This window comes from Micropterus salmoides, unplaced genomic scaffold (assembly GCF_014851395.1).
Source record: "Micropterus salmoides isolate LMB-PRFRI ecotype aquatic unplaced genomic scaffold, ASM1485139v1 Ms_hic_scaffold_2, whole genome shotgun sequence".
Classification (NCBI taxonomy): Eukaryota; Metazoa; Chordata; class Actinopteri; order Centrarchiformes; family Centrarchidae; genus Micropterus; species Micropterus salmoides.
Window position 1 is genome coordinate 45,975,087 of NW_024041150.1, and position 26,189 is coordinate 46,001,275.

Genomic DNA, 26,189 nt, shown 5'->3' on the forward strand with positions numbered 1-26,189 from the left:
AGTCATCCACGATGGAAAAGGGCTGCGAGTCCTTCGCCACCATATTCACAAGAGCTTCATCTAGCTCTCGAAATTAAAATTATTTTAATAAAAGAAAATAATGCATTTAAATATGATTGATGGAATACAGTATCATATATTGTGTAAATGTAATATAATACATATAATACAAGCCTACCTTCATTAGTGTTCCCATGGTTATTAGCAGCTCCATGCTTGGCAGTGAAGCGCCTAATCATGGAGGAAGTATTCCCATGATACTTCAGCTCGGTTGAACAAACCAAGCACTGCACCTGTAAAGAAAGCAATTTGTAAATATAAATAGTCTAAATAGAGTCTATAAAGATATAGCTGATGGCCACACTAATCCTTTACATCCTTTTAATGCTATGCTATGTAGCTATAGAAGGCTACTGTAGTGACTCTTGTAAATATATATATTCAACAGCCAGAGCACCCACCTTATCAGCAGCGATCAGATTGAAGTGTTCCCACAAATAAAGACTCGAGGCGCTCAAACTCAAAACTGTCTCAACCTATCACCTGCCAGAATCGGCACGCCGCAGTTCCAGTTAATCACCTGATTGGACCAGCCAGATGATTCATTCAGGCAATGAAGCACTCGCTGCTTCGGACGTCACGTGATTTTCTTTCGCACCAGAGCAAGCTTTGAAGCAGTGGTTCTATAGCAGGGGTATTCAATTACATTTCAAAGAGGTCTAGTTAGAGAAAATTTCCTGAAGCAAAGGTCCGGAACATCAAAACGACGAACGTTATCATTCAGCACTATAACCTATAGTTGTATCAACACATGTTTTTAGTCAACAACGGACTGTCAAATCAAATAATATTTGATTCACCAAACTGGAAGGATAATAAATAATAACTATTCAAATAATAAATTCTAAATTAACTAAATTAAAGTGCCTAATTTTTAGACAAAATGTAATAAAAAGTGTAGCTTGAAGTGATGAAGTGTAGTCTTAACCAATTTTATAATAAACACTCGTAACAAATGAACAGCTGTAATGCCTCCTCTTCTCTTTCAGTTCCTCTTACAGAGCTACCACTTTCTTACTTTCTGTTGTTCAGTGAGAAACGTGAGCTCCAGCTAGCATATTGGAGATCTATGAGATATTCTGCTTCCATGCCGTTTTTCATTGTGTCAACAGCGGTGCTCAATGCGGCTAAATCTATTGGTCGGTGACTTCGCAGTATCAGCTTGCTATTGGTTCATCTGCTAGAGAGTAGGCTGCTGTGTTTGCTGGTAAATTTAACGAACTTTGAAGTGTGATTTTGGGAAAATGCAAGAATTTTAAGTGGCAACAAACGGAATCTGATTAAGAATAAAACAATGTTCACCACTTTAAAAATCATTACTTTCTAACAATAGAGCAGATCCGCGGCCTCGGCCCACCGCCTATACGGTCCTAACGCTTAGTGAACTGGGAGTAAAAACTGAGCTACCATAAAAACCGCTGCTAGTTAATGTAGCTAGAGTTATCCTAATGTTACACTTGTGAGCTGTTTCTATTAGAAGCGTCTCACTTGGTCCTGACTCTCCCTGTTCTGTCACTTCATCTCACATCTAGAAAACAACACGTTTATGAACCCAGAACTGGCTTCAGTGCAAACTCGGACTTGCCACTGGCCTAACAAAGTCATTTTACTGTGTGAATTTTAGAAGGTACTAGACAGCATGTTTACTAACTGTCCATTTAACTTACAAACTCGTCCTCCTCAGTTTTCTCTACTCCTCTGTCCTCTTCAAATACTGCAGGATGAACCTTTTCAGGTTGTTCATGGACACGTAGCAGAGACACGCACACCTCAGGACACAAGTTTTTAAGGTCAGGGATGGTCAGGGGAAGAGAAGAGGCCCAGGACTTTGTCCCTGGTCAGCCCACTCTCCAGACATGTCCATTTGTCAGGGTCTCTATTCCTAGAGCTAAATGAGCCATTGAGAAATTTTCAAAACTACTCAAAACTCTCCTAAAGTACATAAATCAGCTCAGCTGAGCCTTTGAGTTAGTTAAATAAATAAGTTGTATCACCATCATACTTACCATAAACTGGTGCTGTGACTTTGTTCCCCTCATCTATTGCTCTGTGCTGCCTGGCTCATGCTCACCAGCCTAGTGCTGGGGCTGGGGGGGGGGGGGGGGTGCTCAAGAAAAAGTGCAGTTACTCCCAAAAACATTCATTCAAGTAAAAGAAAAAAAAGACAAACCTGCTCAAGTAAAAGTAGAATACCGAGGGAGAAGTATTAATACACACATCTGTACTCTGCGTTACTGAGGACAAGTATTACTACACACCATCTGTACTCTGCGTTACTGAGGAGAAGTATTACTACACACATCTGTACTCTGCGTTACTGAGGAGAAGTATTACTACACACATCTGTACTCTGCGTTACTGAGGAGAAGTATTACTACACACATCTGTACTCTGCGTTACTGAGGAGAAGTATTACTACACACATCTGTACTCTGCGTTACTGAGGAGAAGTATTACTACACACATCTGTACTCTGCGTTACTGAGGAGTAGTATTACTACACACATCTGTACTCTGCGTTACTGAGGAGTAGTATTACTACACACATCTGTACTCTGCGTTACTGAGGAGTAGTATTACTACACACATCTGTACTCTGCGTTACTGAGGAGTAGTATTACTACACACATCTGTACTCTGCGTTACTGAGGAGTAGTATTACTACACACATCTGTACTCTGCGTTACTGAGGAGTAGTATTACTACACACATCTGTACTCTGCGTTACTGAGGAGTAGTATTACTACACACATCTGTACTCTGCGTTACTGAGGAGTAGTATTACTACACACATCTGTACTCTGCGTTACTGAGGAGTAGTATTAATACACACATCTGTACTCTGCGTTACTGAGGAGTAGTATTAATACACACATCTGTACTCTGCGTTACTGAGGAGTAGTATTAATACACACATCTGTACTCTGCGTTACTGAGGAGTAGTATTAATACACACATCTGTACTCTGCGTTACTGAGGAGTAGTATTAATACACACATCTGTACTCTGCGTTACTGAGGAGTAGTATTAATACACACATCTGTACTCTGCGTTACTGAGGAGTAGTATTAATACACACATCTGTACTCTGCGTTACTGAGGAGTAGTATTAATACACACATCTGTACTCTGCGTTACTGAGGAGTAGTATTAATACACACATCTGTACTCTGCGTTACTGAGGAGTAGTATTAATACACACATCTGTACTCTGCGTTACTGAGGAGTAGTATTAATACACACATCTGTACTCTGCGTTACTGAGGAGTAGTATTAATACACACATCTGTACTCAGCGTTACTGAGGAGAAGTATTAATACACACATCTGTACTCAGCGTTACTGAGGAGAAGTATTAATACACACATCTGTACTCTGCGTTACTGAGGAGAAGTATTAATACACACATCTGTACTCTGCGTTACTGAGGAGAAGTATTAATACACACATCTGTACTCTGCGTTACTGAGGAGAAGTATTAATACACACATCTGTACTCTGCGTTACTGAGGAGAAGTATTAATACACACATCTGTACTCTGCGTTACTGAGGAGTAGTATTAATACACACATCTGTACTCTGCGTTACTGAGGAGTAGTATTAATACACACATCTGTACTCTGCGTTACTGAGGAGTAGTATTAATACACACATCTGTACTCTGCGTTACTGAGGAGTAGTATTAATACACACATCTGTACTCTGCGTTACTGAGGAGAAGTATTAATACACACATCTGTACTCTGCGTTACTGAGGAGAAGTATTAATACACACATCTGTACTCAGCGTTACTGAGGAGAAGTATTAATACACACATCTGTACTCTGCGTTACTGAGGACAAGTATTAATACACACATCTGTACTCAGCGTTACTGAGGAGAAGTATTAATACACACATCTGTACTCTGCGTTACTGAGGAGAAGTATTAATACACACATCTGTACTCTGCGTTACTGAGGAGAAGTATTAATACACACATCTGTACTCTGCGTTACTGAGGAGAAGTATTAATACACACATCTGTACTCTGCGTTACTGAGGAGAAGTATTAATACACACCATCTGTACTCTGCGTTACTGAGGAGAAGTATTAATACACACCATCTGTACTCTGCGTTACTGAGTAGTATTAATACACACCATCTGTACTCTGCGTTACTGAGTAGTATTAATACACACCATCTGTACTCTGCGTTACTGAGTAGTATTAATACACACCATCTGTACTCAGCGTTACTGAGTAGTATTAATACACACATCTGTACTCAGCGTTACTGAGGAGAAGTATTAATACACACCATCTGTACTCTGCGTTACTGAGTAGTATTAATACACACCATCTGTACTCAGCGTTACTGAGGAGAAGTATTAATACACACATCTGTACTCAGCGTTACTGAGGAGAAGTATTAATACACACATCTGTACTCTGCGTTACTGAGGAGAAGTATTAATACACACATCTGTACTCTGCGTTACTGAGGAGAAGTATTAATACACACATCTGTACTCTGCGTTACTGAGGAGAAGTATTAATACACACCATCTGTACTCAGCGTTACTGAGGAGAAGTATTAATACACACATCTGTACTCAGCGTTACTGAGGAGAAGTATTAATACACACATCTGTACTCTGCGTTAATGAGGAGAAGTATTAATACACACATCTGTACTCAGCGTTACTGAGTAGTATTAATACACACCATCTGTACTCAGCGTTACTGAGTAGAAGTATTAATACACACATCTGTACTCTGCGTTACTGAGGAGAAGTATTAATACACACATCTGTACTCTGCGTTACTGAGGAGAAGTATTAATACACACATCTGTACTCTGCGTTAATGAGGAGAAGTATTAATACACACATCTGTACTCTGCGTTAATGAGGAGAAGTATTAATACACACATCTGTCCTCTGCGTTACTGAGGAGAAGTATTAATACACACATCTGTCCTCTGCGTTACTGAGGAGAAGTATTAATACACACATCTGTACTCTGCGTTACTGAGTAGTATTAATACACACCATCTGTACTCAGCGTTACTGAGTAGTATTAATACACACATCTGTACTCAGCGTTACTGAGGAGAAGTATTAATACACACCATCTGTACTCAGCGTTACTGAGTAGTATTAATACACACATCTGTACTCAGCGTTACTGAGGAGAAGTATTAATACACACATCTGTACTCAGCGTTACTGAGGAGAAGTATTAATACACACATCTGTACTCAGCGTTACTGAGGAGAAGTATTAATACACACATCTGTACTCTGCGTTACTGAGGAGAAGTATTAATACACACATCTGTACTCTGCGTTACTGAGGAGAAGTATTAATACACACCATCTGTACTCAGCGTTACTGAGGAGAAGTATTAATACACACATCTGTACTCAGCGTTACTGAGGAGAAGTATTAATACACACATCTGTACTCAGCGTTACTGAGTAGTATTAATACACACCATCTGTACTCAGCGTTACTGAGTAGAAGTATTAATACACACATCTGTACTCTGCGTTACTGAGGAGAAGTATTAATACACACATCTGTACTCTGCGTTACTGAGGAGAAGTATTAATACACACATCTGTACTCTGCGTTAATGAGGAGAAGTATTAATACACACATCTGTACTCTGCGTTAATGAGGAGAAGTATTAATACACACATCTGTCCTCTGCGTTACTGAGGAGAAGTATTAATACACACCATCTGTCCTCTGCGTTACTGAGTAGTATTAATACACACCATCTGTACTCAGCGTTACTGAGTAGTAGTATTAATACACACATCTGTACTCTGCGTTACTGAGGAGAAGTATTAATACACACATCTGTACTCTGCGTTACTGAGGAGAAGTATTAATACACACATCTGTACTCTGCGTTACTGAGGAGAAGTATTAATACACACATCTGTACTCTGCGTTACTGAGGAGAAGTATTAATACACACATCTGTACTCTGCGTTACTGAGGAGAAGTATTAATACACACATCTGTACTCTGCGTTACTGAGGAGAAGTATTAATACACACATCTGTACTCTGCGTTACTGAGGAGAAGTATTAATACACACATCTGTACTCTGCGTTACTGAGGAGAAGTATTAATACACACATCTGTACTCTGCGTTACTGAGGAGAAGTATTAATACACACATCTGTACTCTGCGTTACTGAGGAGAAGTATTAATACACACATCTGTACTCAGCGTTACTGAGGAGAAGTATTAATACACACATCTGTACTCTGCGTTACTGAGGAGAAGTATTAATACACACATCTGTACTCAGCATTAATGAGGAGAAGTATTAATACACACATCTGTACTCTGCGTTACTGAGGAGAAGTATTAATACACACATCTGTACTCTGCGTTACTGAGGAGAAGTATTAATACACACATCAGTACTCTGCGTTAATGAGGAGAAGTATTAATACACACCATCTGTACTCAGCGTTACTGAGTAGTATTAATACACACCATCTGTACTCAGCGTTACTGAGGAGAAGTATTAATACACACATCTGTACTCTGCGTTACTGAGGAGAAGTATTAATACACACATCTGTACTCAGCGTTACTAAGGACAAGTATTACTACACACCATCTGTACTCAGCGTTACTGAGGAGTAGTATTAATACACACATCTGTACTCTGCGTTACTGAGGAGTAGTATTAATACACACATCTGTACTCAGCATTAATGAGGAGAAGTATTAATACACACATCTGTACTCAGCGTTAATGAGGAGTAGTATTAATACACACATCTGTACTCTGCGTTACTGAGGAGAAGTATTAATACACACATCTGTACTCTGCGTTACTGAGGAGAAGTATTAATACACACATCTGTCCTCAGCATTAATGAGGAGAAGTATTAATACACACCATCTGTACTCAGCGTTACTGAGTAGTATTAATACACACCATCTGTACTCAGCGTTACTGATTAGTATTAATACGTACCATGTGTACTCAGCGTTACTGAGTAGTATTAATACACACATCTGTACTCTGCGTTACTGAGGAGAAGTATTAATACACACCATCTGTACTCAGCGTTACTGAGTAGTATTAATACACACCATCTGTACTCTGCGTTACTGAGGAGAAGTATTAATACACACATCTGTACTCTGCGTTACTGAGGAGAAGTATTAATACACACATCTGTACTCTGCGTTAATGAGGAGAAGTATTAATACACACACATCTGTACTCTGCATTAATGAGGAGAAGTATTAATACACACCATCTGTACTCAGCGTTACTGAGTAGTATTAATACACACCATCTGTACTCTGCGTTAATGAGGTGAAGTATTACAGTTTTTTTCAGTCGCTAACTAGCGCTTACCCATACTTCAGATACTTTTTCTAAACTCTTAACACAGACTCAATCCTACAAAACACAATTGGCCAAATGGATAATTTTCTTCTCAAAAACACATTTTGTTAAATATATACTAACTCTTCATTTCAAAATATAACACATTTTTCTCTGCACACACCATCTTTACCAAAACACTGGAAATCTGACTCAAAATGAAATTATTCTGTCAAAGAATGACACTTGTTTTCACTTCACAAAGTACATGCAGTCAATCAAAGTACACCAGGTTTCAAAATACTGGCTATTGTTGACATTACGAAAACTACATAGACTTTTATGTTTCAGTTTTACAGGTATTTGCATGCAAAACATGCAATCCACCGTTTTTACACTAAATTTCTTGGTTGGTAACTGTATGACCACAGTAATGTTCACATTCAAAAGCATTCCAGTAAAAAGCAAATCCGTTTTTTTCTTTCCTTTACTGTTTACTACAGGAGGTACAGTAGAAACACGGTATGATAGAACAGAAAAAGTTTTACAGTATTTCTTACAGTGAACAAAATATCCATCCAAGACCATTCTGAACAAAAAAACAACAGCAAAAAGTCCAGATAAAAATTGGGGGAACTAAAAAATAAAAAACATTGCTGTATCTAATCTCTGCGATCTTCAGGGTTAGGCCACATGTTTTCATCAACATCACATCTGATATTATCCAAGGCGATGCACCTGGGATAAAACCGCTTGGTATGTCGGATCCACCCTTGACAATCCTGAACTGTGATGTCCCTGCAGCCAGCATCCATGGCGTCAAGGAGGGACATCTGGTCATGTGGCTGATGGTCATAAACCTTCCACCTCCATGCTGAAAAGAACTCCTTTAAGGGGTTGAGGAAAGGTGAATAGGGTGGAAGGAAGAGACTTACCAGTCTTGGGTGAACTTCAAACCATGTTGTTATTGCTTGCGCATGATGGAAAGCCACATTGTCCCAGGTAATCACAAAGGTCCTCATGTTTTCACCCTCCCGATCCTGCTCTGGAACCAGGCGCTGGTGGAGATCATTGAGAAAGGCAAGGATGCGCTCAGTATTATAGGGTCCAACCTGACATCTGTGAAGGAGTAATCCTGCATTTGCAATTGCTGCACACATGGTAATGTTTGCCCCTCTCTGTCCTGGCACATCAACTGTGGCCCTTTTTCCAATCACATTTCGTCCACGTCGACGCCTTTTGGCCAGATTGAATCCTGCCTCATCTATGTAAATGAATTCATGAGGGAAACAAAGTTTATGTAAATCATGTCATTACTGTAATCCATACTGTACTGTAACCTATTACTGTGTAGGTTACCTACTTGCAAAGTGCAAAGCTTATAGAACTGGACATTGAATTGAATATACACTATACCTGGACATATTGTCGACTCTCTCACTGTTCCTCTCAAAGGGAACAGTGTAGAGCTGCTTCATCCGCACTCTGTGTTTAGACAATGTCCGCGTAATGGTTGTGAGGCTGATGCTATCGATGTTATCAAACATCTCATGGTCCTCCACAATTCTAGTCTGAATTTCACGCAGTTTTATTGCATTGTTTGCAACAACTATTTCTACAATGGCAAGCTCTTGATCATTATTGAGGAGCTTTCCTCTTCCCCAGAGGGTGGAAGACGTTGCATTCTTTAGAGGGACAAAAAAATTAAACATATGCATTACTGTATGACCTTATTGACATGTCAAGTGAGAATAGAAACAATCCATGTAAAATGCAATACTTACCTGTTGGTTTGTTGAAAGATGCGTATAATGGAAGCAACCGTTGACCGCCTCAAATTGGGCTGCACTCTTTCACCAGCCTCTCTTAGTGAAAGACCGTGGTTGATTACATGGTCAATGATAGTGGCACGAATTTCATCACTGACTACTGTTCTTGGAGCCCTTGGAATGATGCCACCACCACGCATTCTTACACCTCTACCTGCTCCTCTCCCTGCTCCTGCTCCTCTCCCTGCTCCTGCTCCTCTCCCTGCTCCTGCTCCTCTCACTGCTCCTGCTCCTCTCACTGGCCCTGCTCCTCTCACTGCTCCTGCTCCTCTCCCTGCTCCTGCTCCTCTCACTGCTCCTGCTCCTCTCCCTGGCCCTGCTCCTCTCACTGGCCCTGCATCTCTCACTGGCCCTGCTCCTCTCCCTGCTCCTGCTCCTCTCCCTGCTCCTGCTCCTCTCACTGCTCCTGCTCCTCTCCCTGGCCCTGCTCCTCTCACTGCTCCTGCTCCTCTCACTGGCCCTGCTCCTCTCCCTGCTCCTGCTCCTCTCCCTGGTCCTGCTCCTCTCCCTGCTCCTGCTCCTCTCACTGCTCCTGCTCCTCTCACTGCTCCTGCTCCTCTCCCTGCTCCTGCTCCTCTCCCTGGCCCTGCTCCTCTCACTGGCCCTGCATCTCTCACTGGCCCTGCTCCTCTCCCTGCTCCTGCTCCTCTCCCTGGTCCTGCTCCTCTCACTGCTCCTGCTCCTCTCACTGCTCCTGCTCCTCTCACTGCTCCTGCTCCTCTCCCTGGTCCTGCTCCTCTCACTGCTCCTGCTCCTCTCACTGCTCCTGCTCCTCTGACTAGTCCTGCATCTCTCCCTGGCCCTGCATCTCTCCTTGCTCCTGCTCCTCTCACTGGCCCTGCTCCTCTCACTGGCCCTGCTCCTCTCACTGGTCCTGCTCCTCTCACTGGTCCTGCTCCTCTCACTGCTCCTGCTCCTCTCCCTGCTCCTGCTCCTCTCCCTGCTCCTGCTCCTCTCCCTGCTCCTGCTCTTCTCCCTGGGCCCCTTGCTCTTACTCTTCCTCGTCCAGACATTTCAGTGTTTGTCTTTTTCGGTTTCTGTTTCCAAACACATCACTCCTCAAAGTCCTCCTTTTATATATGTGTCAATGTAATAGAAGAAAAAAACCCTGCCACTAAGCCAGACTGGAATCAGCTGTGGTTGGCCCAATTTACCCAACATAAATCAGCTGTGTGTCAATTATTTAAATGTTTGTTTATTATCAGCCAAGATATATTGTTTTCGAACTGATATCATTGCAGAAACAGAGGTTTTTATACTGTATCTAAGGTTTGGAATATTGTTTTTGCTATTGTGAGATGGTGTGTCTTAACATTCATAAATACTACAAAAATAATCCATAATTTTGTTGGGAGGTATAGCTTGTCTGTTAAGAAAATTTAAGCATTGTGGAAATGTGTTCACTGACTGCGTATTGTGTGAAAACAACATGAAATGTGTGAATGGTATGGCCACAAAAGACCGATGCTGTGCTAACTGTGTTTAGAGTTTTGAAAATGTGACAACTGATTGGACAAACGCTTGTTAGCGACTGAAAAAAACTGTAATACACACCATCTGTACTCTGCGTTACTGAGGGGAAGTATTAATACACACCATCTGTACTCTGCATTAATCCATAGTTAGTTTCCTTACCAATAATATTCATCGGCTGTTTGTCTCAGGAAGGTAACGTTCTGTCCACGTCACAAAGCCATAACAGAACGCTGGAGAAGAACTAAATGAAATTACAATCCAGCTACATGTTTTTTCTACCAGCGCAGTAAAAGTTCAGCTGCTGATCTGAGCTTCGATGCTGGAAGCTGCCCTTTTATTGTCAATATGTCCTCACGAATGTACACCGCTGAAAACAGAGTTATGGATATCATATTGCATTTCTGTCAATAGATCCTCAGAAATATTACACACTGGACCTTTAATACACAGCACCTGATAAAACATTTTTAGATTTCATCCTGACATGTTCCACTGCGGCTTCAGCTGAAATGAAGTTATTCTGAACACATCACGTTCAGACAGCGAGCCCTGCAGCCGAGCTGTGATTTTAGAGAGGAGATCTTAATTAACGGGACAGTTTCTGAGGCTCTAACTGAAAACTCCTGAGTGTTTTCACATATTCAGATTGCCTATTTTGCGTGTCCAAAAAATACGGAGCCAGGTGGAGGTTAATAACCGAGAAAAATGTGTCAAATTTACAGGAACAAAAATCCTGAATTTCCCTGACATAAAAGTCAAAAAAAATAAAAATCACTCTGGTGTTTTCTTCTGAATACGCCCAATCCAAGGCAAAGTCTCTGATGTGCATGATAGTGATTGTGGGCTAAACTCACGAGTATTTCCTCACTGTTTAATATAACTTTCCACCACATGCACACTACACGGCAGACGTGTGTGTGATGTTGCAGCCTTGCAAAGTGAAGTGCGTGACTACAATATAAGGAGAATATTCAAGTTTTTTACTTGGAGATTAATCTTGGAAAGATGCCTATGAAGATTCTCAGTCATCCAGGTCATAGTTCTCCAACGAATGTTAAAATCAAGGGCAACTGGACTTGGTTGAAGATACTGGAAGACGTTTCGTCCCTCATCCAAAGGACTTCTTCAGTTCTGACTTGGAATCTTGGAATCTGTCTGTTTCTATTACAGTGGACCTTATGTGCAGTTGTACCTTTACATCTTAATCATATAACACATAAAAATAAAATACAGAACAGAGATTTGAACTACAATAAGAACAAATTTACTCCATGCGATGCCAACAAGCCTCCCTGGCTTTATAATACGGAGCATGCGCTGTTGTGAAGAAACTCTGCCTGCACGGCCGAACACGCCCCTTTTATGTGAACCAACTGCAATTAAGTTAACACCAACTCATCTAACCAACACTGTCGTAGTACCGTTTAACTCCAGTGTAGCGGTCAGAGTTTATTACCCTGAGTTTGCCTGATAACACGAGTTAACTCTGAGTAGGATGAACTCCCTTCATAGTACAGGCCACAGGTCACCTTAATGCAAGTCAGACAGTTAGTTCCTCCAAGATTTTGCTGCATTTTTGTGATCGTTGTGGAAAAAAATGTAAGATGTTCTTGGGTGTGTTTTTGTGTTGAAAGTGTGGGAATCTGTAAAAACTGCAAAGGTAGAACAAACATTTGTTGGGACTAATCCTGACCCGGCATATTTCAACCAGCTTACCTTGATTCTTTAAGGGATGCAGCAGCCTGTGTGAGACGTTGGTAACATGTCTGTTGCATCTTGTAAAAAAAGAAGTGAGTTTGCTGGTGTGTGACAACGTTCTGCAGGAAAAGGCAAAGATAGGTCACATTTCCAAATTGTTGTAATGGCGACATGGCAAAATCCTGAAGGGACTGTGCAGTCTCACTGGCGCAAAGCCAGTTGTAGGTGGAGAGCAGCGCAGAGATTTAAAAACATTTAATTCAATAGGTCAAATTTGCTAATCCTCATCCGAAAACATAGCCTCACCGAGTTTGAAAAAGTAGGTTTCACACATTTGCCGATTTTGCAAAAAACAGTATATTTTTATTGTAAATAAACACGTGCGTATAAGGTTTTTGAATGCAAGACATTATGTGGGAGTTGTCTGAACAATTTTAGTGTCAGCTAAAGGCCTCAGGGTGACACAGGAAACTAAAGGCCCAAGTTCCATGTTAATCATACTGATGTGGAGATATGAGATCACTTCATTTTTAGCACCACCTAGTGGCTAAATGGTGCCACATTTTGGGTAGAGTCTCTGTGGGGTATGTGAATGTACCGCCCCAAGTTGCATGTTGATCAGACAGACCTACACGGACATATGACATCACATCCTGTTTTCACTATAAGATACAGAAGGATGTTATTTTTGGAGCGTCCATGGATTCTACATGCAAAGGTCTGCGCAGATCGGACTCTCTGCCTACGAGGAGTTCCCAAAGTAGCCTTGGCATATTTTGCTAGGTATAATGGGCGTGGCCTATATCACAATTCAGACAGACTTCTGGATTCTTCGTGAAACACTACAGTCCTCAGGATGAGTTTACAGCCAGTATGCTTCAGTACCCCTGGGTTCTATCTTCTTACCGCTGGGTTTCTCCTAAACCTAACCATATTTAGTTCTGCTCTCTCCGGTGTAGGTGCACACTGCCAGGAGAACCCAGAGTAACATGTGCTGGCCGGTGTCCTGCCTTCGCCCCTCTTCCCCAAACCTTGAAGTTGTCAGACGACACGGGGAGAGGCATCGAGACAGATTTTTACCCCTAACCTTTAAAAGTGAATACTAGAATGAACACTGAAATATGAAATATACTACAAACAACATTCAACAAACATTTTACTGACTGACAGTGACAGTTTTAGTGAATATTTAATTTAATTAAAATACAGTAATAAATAAGTTCTGAAATCTGGGATCATTACAGGAAACAGTGATGGCAAAGGTAAAAATAATACTACTGGTGGCTTCTGGGATTATTACAACTTTGATTTACACTTGGAACCATAACACTTGTAGTGCTAAGCTCACATCTGCCCATCATTTATTTTGTCACTTTCGAAGGTCATCCAAGCTTGTATGCTGAGATTCAGTTAGAGGTCTTTAAAGACGGCTGGTTCGATTGAAAGGATGATGGGAAGTTTTCTCATGTATAATGAGATCTTAATATATTTTTCATGTTCTGTTCCTCTTTAATAATTCAGATATTTATCTAAAGATATTTATGACATCTTGTGACTTTAGACCAGAACAAACTACAGCAAAGTAATGACTCTCACTGTCTGAAATAATGGATAAATCAAACTGATTATCGATCACTGCAGCTCCATTAGGACAAAATGTTAAGAGGTGGGTAAGGAGGATATGAAAGCAGAAAAACATTCATTCATTCTGTACGTTGGGGGGGGTGTCTTTCCCAGCATGTAGTGCACTGAAGAACATGCCACTACAGTATGGGAAGGTGTTTGTTATCATTGGGTATGTACAGCCATACAGCAGGGTCAGTACTGTTAATTTACATGTATTATGTTAGGATGCTATAACTACTTAAAGCTGTCTTGACTGTGTTATGTATTATAGACCCATGTGAGGCACAGACAATATTAATGTGATGAAGGGAAGTTATTGACCAATCAGAGCCAAGCGTCTTCCAGCTACAAACAGAAAGTCACTGTCTTTTCAGAAGTCGCTTTAGTTTTCATGAGTTTTGGCTGAAAATGTCTCATCAGCTGATTTTAAACCAGAGTCCAGTCCTCGAGGTAGTGTGTGTTAATACATATATATATATGGGAATGTGTGTCTGTGCGTTTATTCATGTGTCTGTTTGTTCAAGCAACATTATGAAGTCATTCTATTAAGATGACAACTTCAGAACCCTTTGGATGCTACACTGACTTGAAATATCTGCCAGTGCCACTCTGGGCCCTGTGCTATTATTGTAACACTGAAATCCAGGCCGGTCATTCATCGTGAAAATGGCGTGATGCTTTACGGCACCAACATGAATCTTTAGCGAGCTATCAGAGGAAGCAACAAGTATACACTGTTAAATTTGTGGTATGTATGGATATCATGGCAGAATCTGAGAAGAGATAGAAGAACTCGTTGTCACATGGAGATAGGAAAAGTGACCAGGCAAGAGACTGACAGACGTTGGTGAGAGCTTTGTGAAATAAAAGGCTGTGAGACAGACAGCGAGCTGGCCTTCTTCCTGTTGGACTTGTCTGTAATATCGCTGTTTCATGTCTTGTTGCACCTGCTTGATGCTGCAAAGTTTGTGATTTGCTAGTTTTTGTTCACAAAATATGAAAATCACACACAAAACCACATCTTTCATAATGTTGCTTTGAGAAATATGTGTACATGTATGATTGTGACGGTCACATGTGTGTTGGCATCATTTCTTTATATTCTTCTGTCGGTCCAGAAACTTTTGTCTTCGTGCAACTGGAATCTCATCCAGGCTGATGCCATGGTTACTGGCCCTGAGAGAGAGACAAGTTAAAGACAGAGAGGGAGAGGCAGGTTAGGTGATGGAACAGTGGATAAGACACATGCCTTTGCTGTGGGAGACCCACGTTTGAATACACTGTGACACATGCACCACTGTGTCCCTGAGCAAGACACATAACCCCTCGCTGCTCCTGAGGCGTGCGACCTCTCTACATATAGCAGTTAGTCGCTTTGGATAAAAACATCAGCTAAATGTAAGTGGAGAGAGATCTTTTAATGTTAACTTAAAAATAGTTGAAATTTTTTTTTTCAAGCACAGTTGACTAATCGGACAGGCCGAGGTACCCACTTACTTGTCGGGAACAGAAACTAAATATTCACGTGGACGGACAGGCCGAGGTACCAACTGCCTGTCGGAAACAGAAGCTAATCATTCACGCGGACGGACAGGCCGAGGTACCGACTGCTCGTCGGAAACAGAAACTAAATATTCACATGGACGGAGAGGCCGAGGTAACCAACTGCCTGTCGGAAACAGAAACTAAATATTCACGCGGACGGAGAGGCCGAGGTAACCGACTGCCTGTCGGAAACAGAAACTAAATATTCACATGGAAGGACAGGCCGAGGTAACCAACGGCCTGTCGGAAACAGAAGCTAATCATTCACTCGGACGAGAGGCCGAGGTACTGACTGCCCATCGGAAACATGAACTAAATATTCATGCCAACGAAGAGGCCGAGGTACCGACTGCTCGTCGGAAACAGAAACTAAATATTCACATGGACGGACAGGCCGAGGTAACCGACTGCTCGTCGGAAACAGAAACTAAATATTCATGCCAACGAAGAGGCCGAGGTACCGACTGCTCGTTGGAAACAGAAGCTAATCATTCACGTGGACGGACAGGCCGAGGTAACCGACTGCCTGTCGGAAACAGAAGCTAATCATTCACGCGGACGAGAGGCCGAGGTACCGACTGCTCGTCAGAAACAGAAACTAAATACTCACACCGACGGACAGGCCGAGGTAACCGACTGCCCGTCGGAAACAGAAACTAAATATTCATGCCAACGAAGAGGCCGAGGTAACCGACTGCCTGTTGGAAACCGAAAATAAAAATTCACGTGGACGGACAGGCCGGGGTACCGACTGCTCGTCGGAAACAGAAACTAAATATTCACATGGACGGAGAGGCCGAGGTAACCGACTGCCTGTCGGAAACAGAAACTAAATATTCATGCCAACGAAGAGGCCGAGGTACCGACTGCCCGTCGGAAACAGAAACCAAATATTCATGCCAACGAAGAGGCCGAGGTAACCGACTGCCTGTTGGAAACCGAAAATAAAAATTCACGTGGACGGACAGGCCGAGGTACCGACTGCTCGTCGGAAACAGAAACTAAATATTCACATGGACGGAGAGGCCGAGGTAACCGACTGCCTGTCGGAAACAGAAACTAAATATTCATGCCAACGAAGAGGCCGAGGTACCGACTGCCCGTCGGAAACAGAAACCAAATATTCACATGGACAGAGAGGCCGAGGTACTGACTGCCCGTCGGAAACAGAAACTAAATACTCACGCCGACGGACAGGCCGAGGTAACCGACTGCCTGTCGGAAACAGAAACTAAATATTCACGTGGACGGAGAGGCCGAGGTACCGACTGCCCGTCGGAAACAGAAACTAAATACTCACGCCGACGGACAGGCCGAGGTAACCGACTGCCTGTCGGAAACAGAAACTAAATATTCACATGGACGGAGAGGCCGAGGTACCGACTGCCTGTCGGAAACAGAAACTAAATATTCACGTGGACGGAGAGGCCGAGGTACCGACTGCTCGTCGGAAACAGAAACCAAATATTCACATGGACAGAGAGGCCGAGGTACCGACTGCCCGTCGGAAACAGAAACCAAATATTCACATGGACAGAGAGGCCGAGGTACCGACTGCTCGTCGGAAACAGAAACCAAATATTCACATGGACAGAGAGGCCGAGGTACCGACTGCCCGTCGGAAACAGAAACCAAATATTCACATGGACAGAGAGGCCGAGGTACCGACTGCCCGTCGGAAACAGAAACTAAATACTCACGCCGACGGACAGGCCGGGGTACTGACTGCTCGTCGGAAACAGAAGCTGATCATTCACGTGGACGGAGAGGCCGAGGTACCGACTGCCTGTCGGAAACAGAAACTAAATATTCACGTGGACGGAGAGGCCGAGGTACCGACTGCTCGTCGGAAACAGAAACCAAATATTCACATGGACAGAGAGGCCGAGGTACCGACTGCCCGTCGGAAACAGAAACCAAATATTCACATGGACAGAGAGGCCGAGGTACCGACTGCTCGTCGGAAACAGAAACCAAATATTCACATGGACAGAGAGGCCGAGGTACCGACTGCCCGTCGGAAACAGAAACCAAATATTCACATGGACAGAGAGGCCGAGGTACCGACTGCCCGTCGGAAACAGAAACTAAATACTCACGCCGACGGACAGGCCGGGGTAACCGACTGCCTGTCGGAAACAGAAACTAAATATTCACGTGGACGGACAGGCTGAGGTACCGACTGCTCGTCGGAAACAGAAACCAAATATTCACATGGACAGAGAGGCCGAGGTACCGACTGCCCATTGGAAACAGAAACTAAATATTCACATGGACGGAGAGGCAGAGGTACCGACTGCCCATTGGAAACAGAAACTAAATATTCACGTGGACGGACAGGCTGAGGTACCGACTGCTCGTCGGAAACAGAAACCAAATATTCACATGGACAGAGAGGCCGAGGTACCGACTGCCCATTGGAAACAGAAACTAAATATTCACATGGACGGAGAGGCAGAGGTACCGACTGCCCATTGGAAACAGAAACTAAATATTCACGTGGACGGACAGGCTGAGGTACCGACTGCTCGTCGGAAACAGAAACCAAATATTCACATGGACAGAGAGGCCGAGGTACCGACTGCCCATCGGAAACAGAAACTAAATACTCACGCCGACGGACAGGCCGAGGTACTGACTGCTCGTCGGAAACAGAAGCTAATCATTCACGCCGACGGACAGGCCGAGGTACTGACTGCTCGTCGGAAACAGAAGCTAATCATTCACGCAGACGGAGAGGCCGGGGTACTGGCTGCCCGTCGGAAACAGAAACTAAATACTCACGCCGACGGACAGGCCGAGGTACTGACTGCTCGTCGGAAACAGAAGCTAATCATTCACGCAGACGGAGAGGCCGGGGTACTGGCTGCCCGTCGGAAACAGAAGCTAATCATTCACGCAGACGGAGAGGCCGGGGTACTGGCTGCCCGTCGGAAACAGAAACTAAATACTCACGCCGACGGACAGGCCGAGGTACTGACTGCTCGTCGGAAACAGAAGCTAATCATTCACGCAGACGGAGAGGCCGGGGTACTGGCTGCCCGTCGGAAACAGAAACTAAATACTCACGCCGACGGACAGGCCGAGGTACTGACTGCTCGTCGGAAACAGAAGCTAATCATTCACGCAGACGGAGAGGCCGGGGTACTGGCTGCCCGTCGGAAACAGAAACTAAATACTCACGCCGACGGACAGGCCGAGGTACTGACTGCTCGTCGGAAACAGAAGCTAATCATTCACGCAGACGGAGAGGCCGGGGTACTGGCTGCCCGTCGGAAACAGAAACTAAATACTCACGCCGACGGACAGGCCGAGGTACTGACTGCTCGTCGGAAACAGAAGCTAATCATTCACGCAGACGGAGAGGCCGGGGTACTGGCTGCCCGTCGGAAACAGAAACTAAATACTCACGCCGACGGACAGGCCGAGGTACTGACTGCTCGTCGGAAACAGAAGCTAATCATTCACGCAGACGGAGAGGCCGGGGTACTGGCTGCCCGTCGGAAACAGAAACTAAATACTCACGCCGATGGACAGGCCGAGGTACTGACTGCTCGTCGGAAACAGAAGCTAATCATTCACGCAGACGGAGAGGCCGGGGTACTGGCTGCCCGTCGGAAACAGAAGCTAATCATTCACGCAGACGGAGAGGCCGGGGTACTGGCTGCCCGTCGGAAACAGAAACTAAATACTCACGCCGACGGACAGGCCGAGGTACTGACTGCTCGTCGGAAACAGAAGCTAATCATTCACGCAGACGGAGAGGCCGGGGTACTGGCTGCCCGTCGGAAACAGAAACTAAATACTCACGCCGACGGACAGGCCGAGGTACTGACTGCTCGTCGGAAACAGAAGCTAATCATTCACGCAGACGGAGAGGCCGGGGTACTGGCTGCCCGTCGGAAACAGAAACTAAATACTCACGCCGACGGACAGGCCGAGGTACTGACTGCTCGTCGGAAACAGAAGCTAATCATTCACGCAGACGGAGAGGCCGGGGTACTGGCTGCCCGTCGGAAACAGAAACTAAATACTCACGCCGACGGACAGGCCGAGGTACTGACTGCTCGTCGGAAACAGAAGCTAATCATTCACGCAGACGGAGAGGCCGGGGTACTGGCTGCCCGTCGGAAACAGAAACTAAATACTCACGCCGACGGACAGGCCGAGGTACTGACTGCTCGTCGGAAACAGAAGCTAATCATTCACGCAGACGGAGAGGCCGGGGTACTGGCTGCCCGTCGGAAACAGAAGCTAATCATTCACGCAGACGGAGAGGCCGGGTACTGGCTGCCCGTCGGAAACAGAAACTAAATACTCACGCCGACGGACAGGCCGAGGTACTGACTGCTCGTCGGAAACAGAAGCTAATCATTCACGCAGACGGAGAGGCCGGGGTACTGGCTGCCCGTCGGAAACAGAAACTAAATACTCACGCCGACGGACAGGCCGAGGTACTGACTGCTCGTCGGAAACAGAAGCTAATCATTCACGCAGACGGAGAGGCCGGGGTACTGGCTGCCCGTCGGAAACAGAAACTAAATACTCACGCCGACGGACAGGCCGAGGTACTGACTGCTCGTCGGAAACAGAAGCTAATCATTCACGCAGACGGAGAGGCCGGGGTACTGGCTGCCCGTCGGAAACAGAAACTAAATACTCACGCCGACGGACAGGCCGAGGTACTGACTGCTCGTCGGAAACAGAAGCTAATCATTCACGCAGACGGAGAGGCCGGGGTACTGGCTGCCCGTCGGAAACAGAAACTAAATACTCACGCCGACGGACAGGCCGAGGTACTGACTGCTCGTCGGAAACAGAAGCTAATCATTCATGCTGACGGAGAGGCGCTACCTCCAAGTCCCATATGTGGTTTCTTACCCTCCAGTGACGTCTGGGGGAATAGGAAGGGGTTTATCAAAACCATCTCGACCCATCAGCCAGTACGTGTCCACTGTTCCCTTCACCTACAAAGACAAACATTTCATTGGATCACATTTCTAAACACATTAACATCACTGTTAATCAGATCTCGAGCAGATGCTTGTTGAGCTGACGGTTCTGGGGCTGGTCAGTTTGTACAGAAGTAAATCAACAACAGAACGGCAGAAGAAAGTACACCTTCTGGAGTGGCTCAGCCAGAGTCCTCATTTCAACATAGCCATTCACACCAGACACTCAAGAATATTGCTGAACTGAAATTGATTTTTAAAGAGGAACGGTCCAAAATTTCTCCCGACCGTTGTTCAGGTCTGATCTACAGGAAATGTTTGGTTGAGGTTATTGCTGTCAAGAGGGTCAACCAGTTATTAAATCCAGGGGTTCACATATATTTCCTACCCTGCACTGTGAATCTTTCCAAGGTGTGTTCAATGAAAACATGGAAAATTGTTTGTGTGGTATTAGTTGAAGCAGACTGTGTTTGTCTGATATTATCAGTTCCCACCATGAACACTTGGTCACGGTGGAAATGAAAGCTCCAACAAATGGCATCAGCATTCAGCCTCTTTCAACCAAAATGTTTTTATCAACACTACATCTTTTGTGACTACTACATATTTTTATGCTTTGAACATTAGATGGCTTAGTCATTTACTTAAAAATTACACTTTTACAATCACGTAACATTTATTAGGTTAAAATCACCAAAGATCTTTTTGTAAACAACCCCTATTGTTTAAAATTTCATTTGCATTTGATCGTTGCATCATCAACTGACATCCCAAAACTAACAACCTGTGTTTGCTAATGAGTGTCACGCTGCGTACCTGTGCCTTTCTGGTGTCTATGTGGTATCCCAGTTTGAGACTGGTCAGGACCTTCACTGTACTCAGACTGATGTGGATCCTGTAGGCTGGAGACCACAGAATCATCACTGAATACCACCAAACAGAACAAGAGGTTTTATGTCTAATGCGCTGGTTTAGTTCACTGATTGTTTTCTACGTACGCAGTCCGCTGGCCTCCATGTGCGAGGCGGTGGTCACCGTGTCTCCAAACAGACAATACCTGGGCATGGTGAGGCCAACCACGCCTGCTACCACCGGCCCTGAAGACAGACCGACAGAGAGACAGGTCCAGTCAGGTGTTCAGCCCTCAGCTTTGACACACTCTGATTCCAAACGTGTGTGTGTACCTGAATGCAGTCCGATGCGTATTTTGACTTTAATCTCGGGCATGTGTTTGATCTTAAAAGCTGCTATGGAGTGCAGGATGTCCAGAGACATGTTGGCCACTTCAGCTGCGTGTCGATTTCCGTTTCTGTTGGGGACACCTGAAGCCACCATGTAGGCGTCTCCGATAGTTTCTACCTGTAAACAGAACGCATAGCGGTCTGAGGCTAAGTTTATATTTTGATTTAATTTCTGCAACATGCATCAGTGAATCATTGATCATGACATTTGTTAGCACAGAAAGATAAAGCTTCTATTCAGATATCTGATGAGTTAGAAACTCTCAACACTAGTTTTCAGTTAATGAAACAGCTGAGTGATGGGATTTATCCAGATGGAAAATGATCACAGAGAGAGTTGTCTTCTTAACTTCAGTGCCACACAGTCCACTGTGAGCAGCTCCAGTCTGTTTCTCTGTGCAATTACAATTACCCAAGTGCAGGAAATAAATGTGCAATTACACAAAAGAATCATTGTAGAACATACAGTACTGTGGTTCAACAGGACAGGTTCCACTCAGAACAGGCCTCGCCATGGTCGGCCAAAGAAGCTGAGTGCACGTGCTCAGCGTCATATCCAGAGGTTGTATTTGGGAAACGTCTGAGTGCTGCCAGCATTGCTGCAGAGGGGTGGGGGGTCAGCCTGTCAGGGCTCAGCCCATATGCCGCACACTGCATCAAACTGGTCTGCATGGCTGACATTTTGTGTCCTTGTGTCCTCACTTTTGTTGCCAGCGGTTTGGACATTAATGGCTGTGTGATTTTGAGAGCACAGCAAAAAATATACTGCGGGTCCAGGGATTTAGCTAGCACTGATAAGATGGAATCAACAAAGGAAGTTGAAAAGAACATTAAAGTGAGGATATGTGGCTGCTCCCGAAAACGTACCGCACGAGCCTGACTCGACGGCGGACACACTAACAAGGAGGCTAAAAACCCATGGGCACTAGCGTCGGTCACCAGTGTGTCTCTTAAGGTGTAGGAGAGTGAGGTTTACTCATTGCACAGCTTTACATTTCTGTCACACGGGCTTATAAAAGAAATACAACAAACCTCTCAGTTGTTACTGACAAAAACAAATGCAATGATTTATGTCGGTTTTTCCGAGCATTTAGAATAGCAAAACATTTGTGTCCTTTTCTTTACTCTGCATGTCACCATGTTTGTGGGAGCGGCCGGTAATGGTCACAAAATCAGCAGGAGTGGGATCACAGGCCCGCGCAGGTCTCTGGTTCCTACCTTGTAGACGTCATGAGTAGCAATGATAGCATCAAACATGGTGTAGAGGTCATTCAGCAGGTCGACCACCTGCACACACACACACAAAGTGTCAGTAAAACAGTGATGGAAACAGATGATCAGCAAGTGTCTGAACAGTTTGTACCTCGATGGGTTCACTGAGAGCTGAGATGGTGGTAAACCCAACGATGTCACTGAAGTAAAGGGTGCAGTCTGAATAGTGTTCAGGTCGGACCGGCTTCCCCTTCTTCAGAGACTGAGCCACGGATCTGAAACACATGCGTTTAGTAAGATTTAGAGAGAGCCAAAGGGCTGAAAGCAAACTAAAACCCAAATGAACCAGACTGAGATTCTAAAGCAGACTACTACCCAAATGAACCCAGATCAGATTCTAAAGCAGACTACTACCCAAATAAACCCAGATCAGATTCTAAAGCAGACTACTACCCAAATAAACCAGACTGAGATTCTAAAGCAGACCAGTACCCAAATGAACCCAGATCAGATTCTAAAGCAGACTACTACCCAAATGAACCAGACTGAGATTCTAAAGCAGACTACTACCCAAATGAACCAGACTGAGATTCTAAAGCAGACTACTACCCAAATAAACCCAGATCAGATTCTAAAGCAGACTACTACCCAAATAAACCCAGATCAGATTCTAAAGCAGACTACTACCCAAATGAACTCAGATCAGATTCTAAAGCAGACTACTACCCAAATAAACCCAGATCAGATTCTAAAGCAGACTACTACCCAAATGAACCAGACTGAGATTCTAAAGCAGACTACTACCCAAATAAACCCAGATCAGATTCTAAAGCAGACTACTACCCAAATGAACCAGACTGAGATTCTAAAGCAGACTACTACCCAAATAAACCCAGATCAGATTCTAAAGCAGACTACTACCCAAATGAACCCAGATCAGATTCTAAAGCAGACTCCTACCCAAATGAACCAGACTGAGATTCTAAAGCAGACTACTACCCAAATGAACCAGACTGAGATTCTAAAGCAGACTACTACCCAAATGAACTCAGATCAGATTCTAAAGCAGACTACTACCCAAATGAACCAGACTGAGATTCTAAAGCAGACTACTACCCAAATGAACCAGACTGAGATTCTAAAGCAGACCAGTACCCAAATGAACTCAGATCAGATTCTAAAGCAGACTACTACCCAAATAAACCCAGATCAGATTCTAAAGCAGACTACTACCCAAATGAACCAGACTGAGATTCTAAAGCAGACCAGTACCCAAATGAACTCAGATCAGATTCTAAAGCAGACTACTACCCAAATGAACCAGACTGAGATTCTAAAGCAGACTACTACCCAAATGAACTCAGATCAGATTCTAAAGCAGACTACTACCCAAATGAACCAGACTGAGATTCTAAAGCAGACTACTACCCAAATGAACTCAGATCAGATTCTAAAGCAGACTACTACCCAAATGAACCAGACTGAGATTCTAAAGCAGACTACTACCCAAATGAACCAGACTGAGATTCTAAAGCAGACCAGTACCCAAATGAACTCAGATCAGATTCTAAAGCAGACTACTACCCAAATAAACCCAGATCAGATTCTAAAGCAGACTACTACCCAAATGAACCAGACTGAGATTCTAAAGCAGACCAGTACCCAAATGAACTCAGATCAGATTCTAAAGCAGACTACTACCCAAATGAACCAGACTGAGATTCTAAAGCAGACTACTACCCAAATGAACTCAGATCAGATTCTAAAGCAGACCAGTACCCAAATGAACTCAGATCAGATTCTAAAGCAGACTACTACCCAAATGAACCAGACTGAGATTCTAAAGCAGACTACTACCCAAATGAACTCAGATCAGATTCTAAAGCAGACCAGTACCCAAATGAACTCAGATCAGATTCTAAAGCAGACTCCTACCCAAATGAACCAGACTGAGATTCTAAAGCAGACTACTACCCAAATAAACCCAGATCAGATTCTAAAGCAGACTACTACCCAAATGAACCAGACTGAGATTCTAAAGCAGACTACTACCCAAATGAACTCAGATCAGATTCTAAAGCAGACTCCTACCCAAATGAACCAGACTGAGATTCTAAAGCAGACTACTACCCAAATAAACCCAGATCAGATTCTAAAGCAGACTACTACCCAAATAAACCCAGATCAGATTCTAAAGCAGACTACTACCCAAATAAACCCAGATCAGATTCTAAAGCAGACTACTACCCAAATGAACCAGACTGAGATTCTAAAGCAGACCAGTACCCAAATGAACTCAGATCAGATTCTAAAGCAGACTACTACCCAAATGAACTCAGATCAGATTCTAAAGCAGACTACTACCCAAATAAACCAGACTGAGATTCTAAAGCAGACTACTACCCAAATGAACTCAGATCAGATTCTAAAGCAGACTACTACCCAAATGAACCAGACTGAGATTCTAAAGCAGACTACTACCCAAATGAACTCAGATCAGATTCTAAAGCAGACTACTACCCAAATGAACCAGACTGAGATTCTAAAGCAGACTACTACCCAAATGAACTCAGATCAGATTCTAAAGCAGACTACTACCCAAATGAACCCAGATCAGATTCTAAAGCAGACTACTACCCAAATGAACCCAGATCAGATTCTAAAGCAGACTACTACCCAAATGAACCAGACTGAGATTCTAAAGCAGACCAGTACCCAAATGAACTCAGATCAGATTCTAAAGCAGACTACTACCCAAATAAACCCAGATCAGATTCTAAAGCAGACTACTACCCAAATGAACCAGACTGAGATTCTAAAGCAGACCAGTACCCAAATGAACTCAGATCAGATTCTAAAGCAGACTACTACCCAAATGAACCAGACTGAGATTCTAAAGCAGACTACTACCCAAATGAACTCAGATCAGATTCTAAAGCAGACCAGTACCCAAATGAACTCAGATCAGATTCTAAAGCAGACTACTACCCAAATGAACCAGACTGAGATTCTAAAGCAGACTACTACCCAAATGAACTCAGATCAGATTCTAAAGCAGACTCCTACCCAAATGAACCAGACTGAGATTCTAAAGCAGACTACTACCCAAATAAACCCAGATCAGATTCTAAAGCAGACTACTACCCAAATGAACCAGACTGAGATTCTAAAGCAGACTACTACCCAAATGAACTCAG

The 26,189-nt window shown here is 43.8% G+C and overlaps 1 protein-coding gene across 1 annotated transcript in view; it reads right to left on the reverse strand.

Moving 5' to 3' along the window:
- Positions 1 to 12,792: 12,792 nt before the first annotated feature.
- The window catches only part of LOC119913480 (retinal guanylyl cyclase 2-like), a 46,891-nt gene continuing 33,494 nt past the window's right edge, over positions 12,793 to 26,189 (reverse strand). Inside the window, exons 17-23 of the mRNA XM_038732915.1 lie at positions 23,144 to 23,267; positions 22,999 to 23,067; positions 21,724 to 21,898; positions 21,538 to 21,636; positions 21,356 to 21,441; positions 20,469 to 20,554; positions 12,793 to 15,218 (exon numbers count right to left, since the gene is read on the reverse strand). Coding sequence (XP_038588843.1) covers positions 15,131 to 15,218; positions 20,469 to 20,554; positions 21,356 to 21,441; positions 21,538 to 21,636; positions 21,724 to 21,898; positions 22,999 to 23,067; positions 23,144 to 23,267 — 727 coding nt within the window. The 3' untranslated portion in view covers positions 12,793 to 15,130. The remainder of the gene's footprint in view (positions 15,219 to 20,468; positions 20,555 to 21,355; positions 21,442 to 21,537; positions 21,637 to 21,723; positions 21,899 to 22,998; positions 23,068 to 23,143; positions 23,268 to 26,189) is intronic.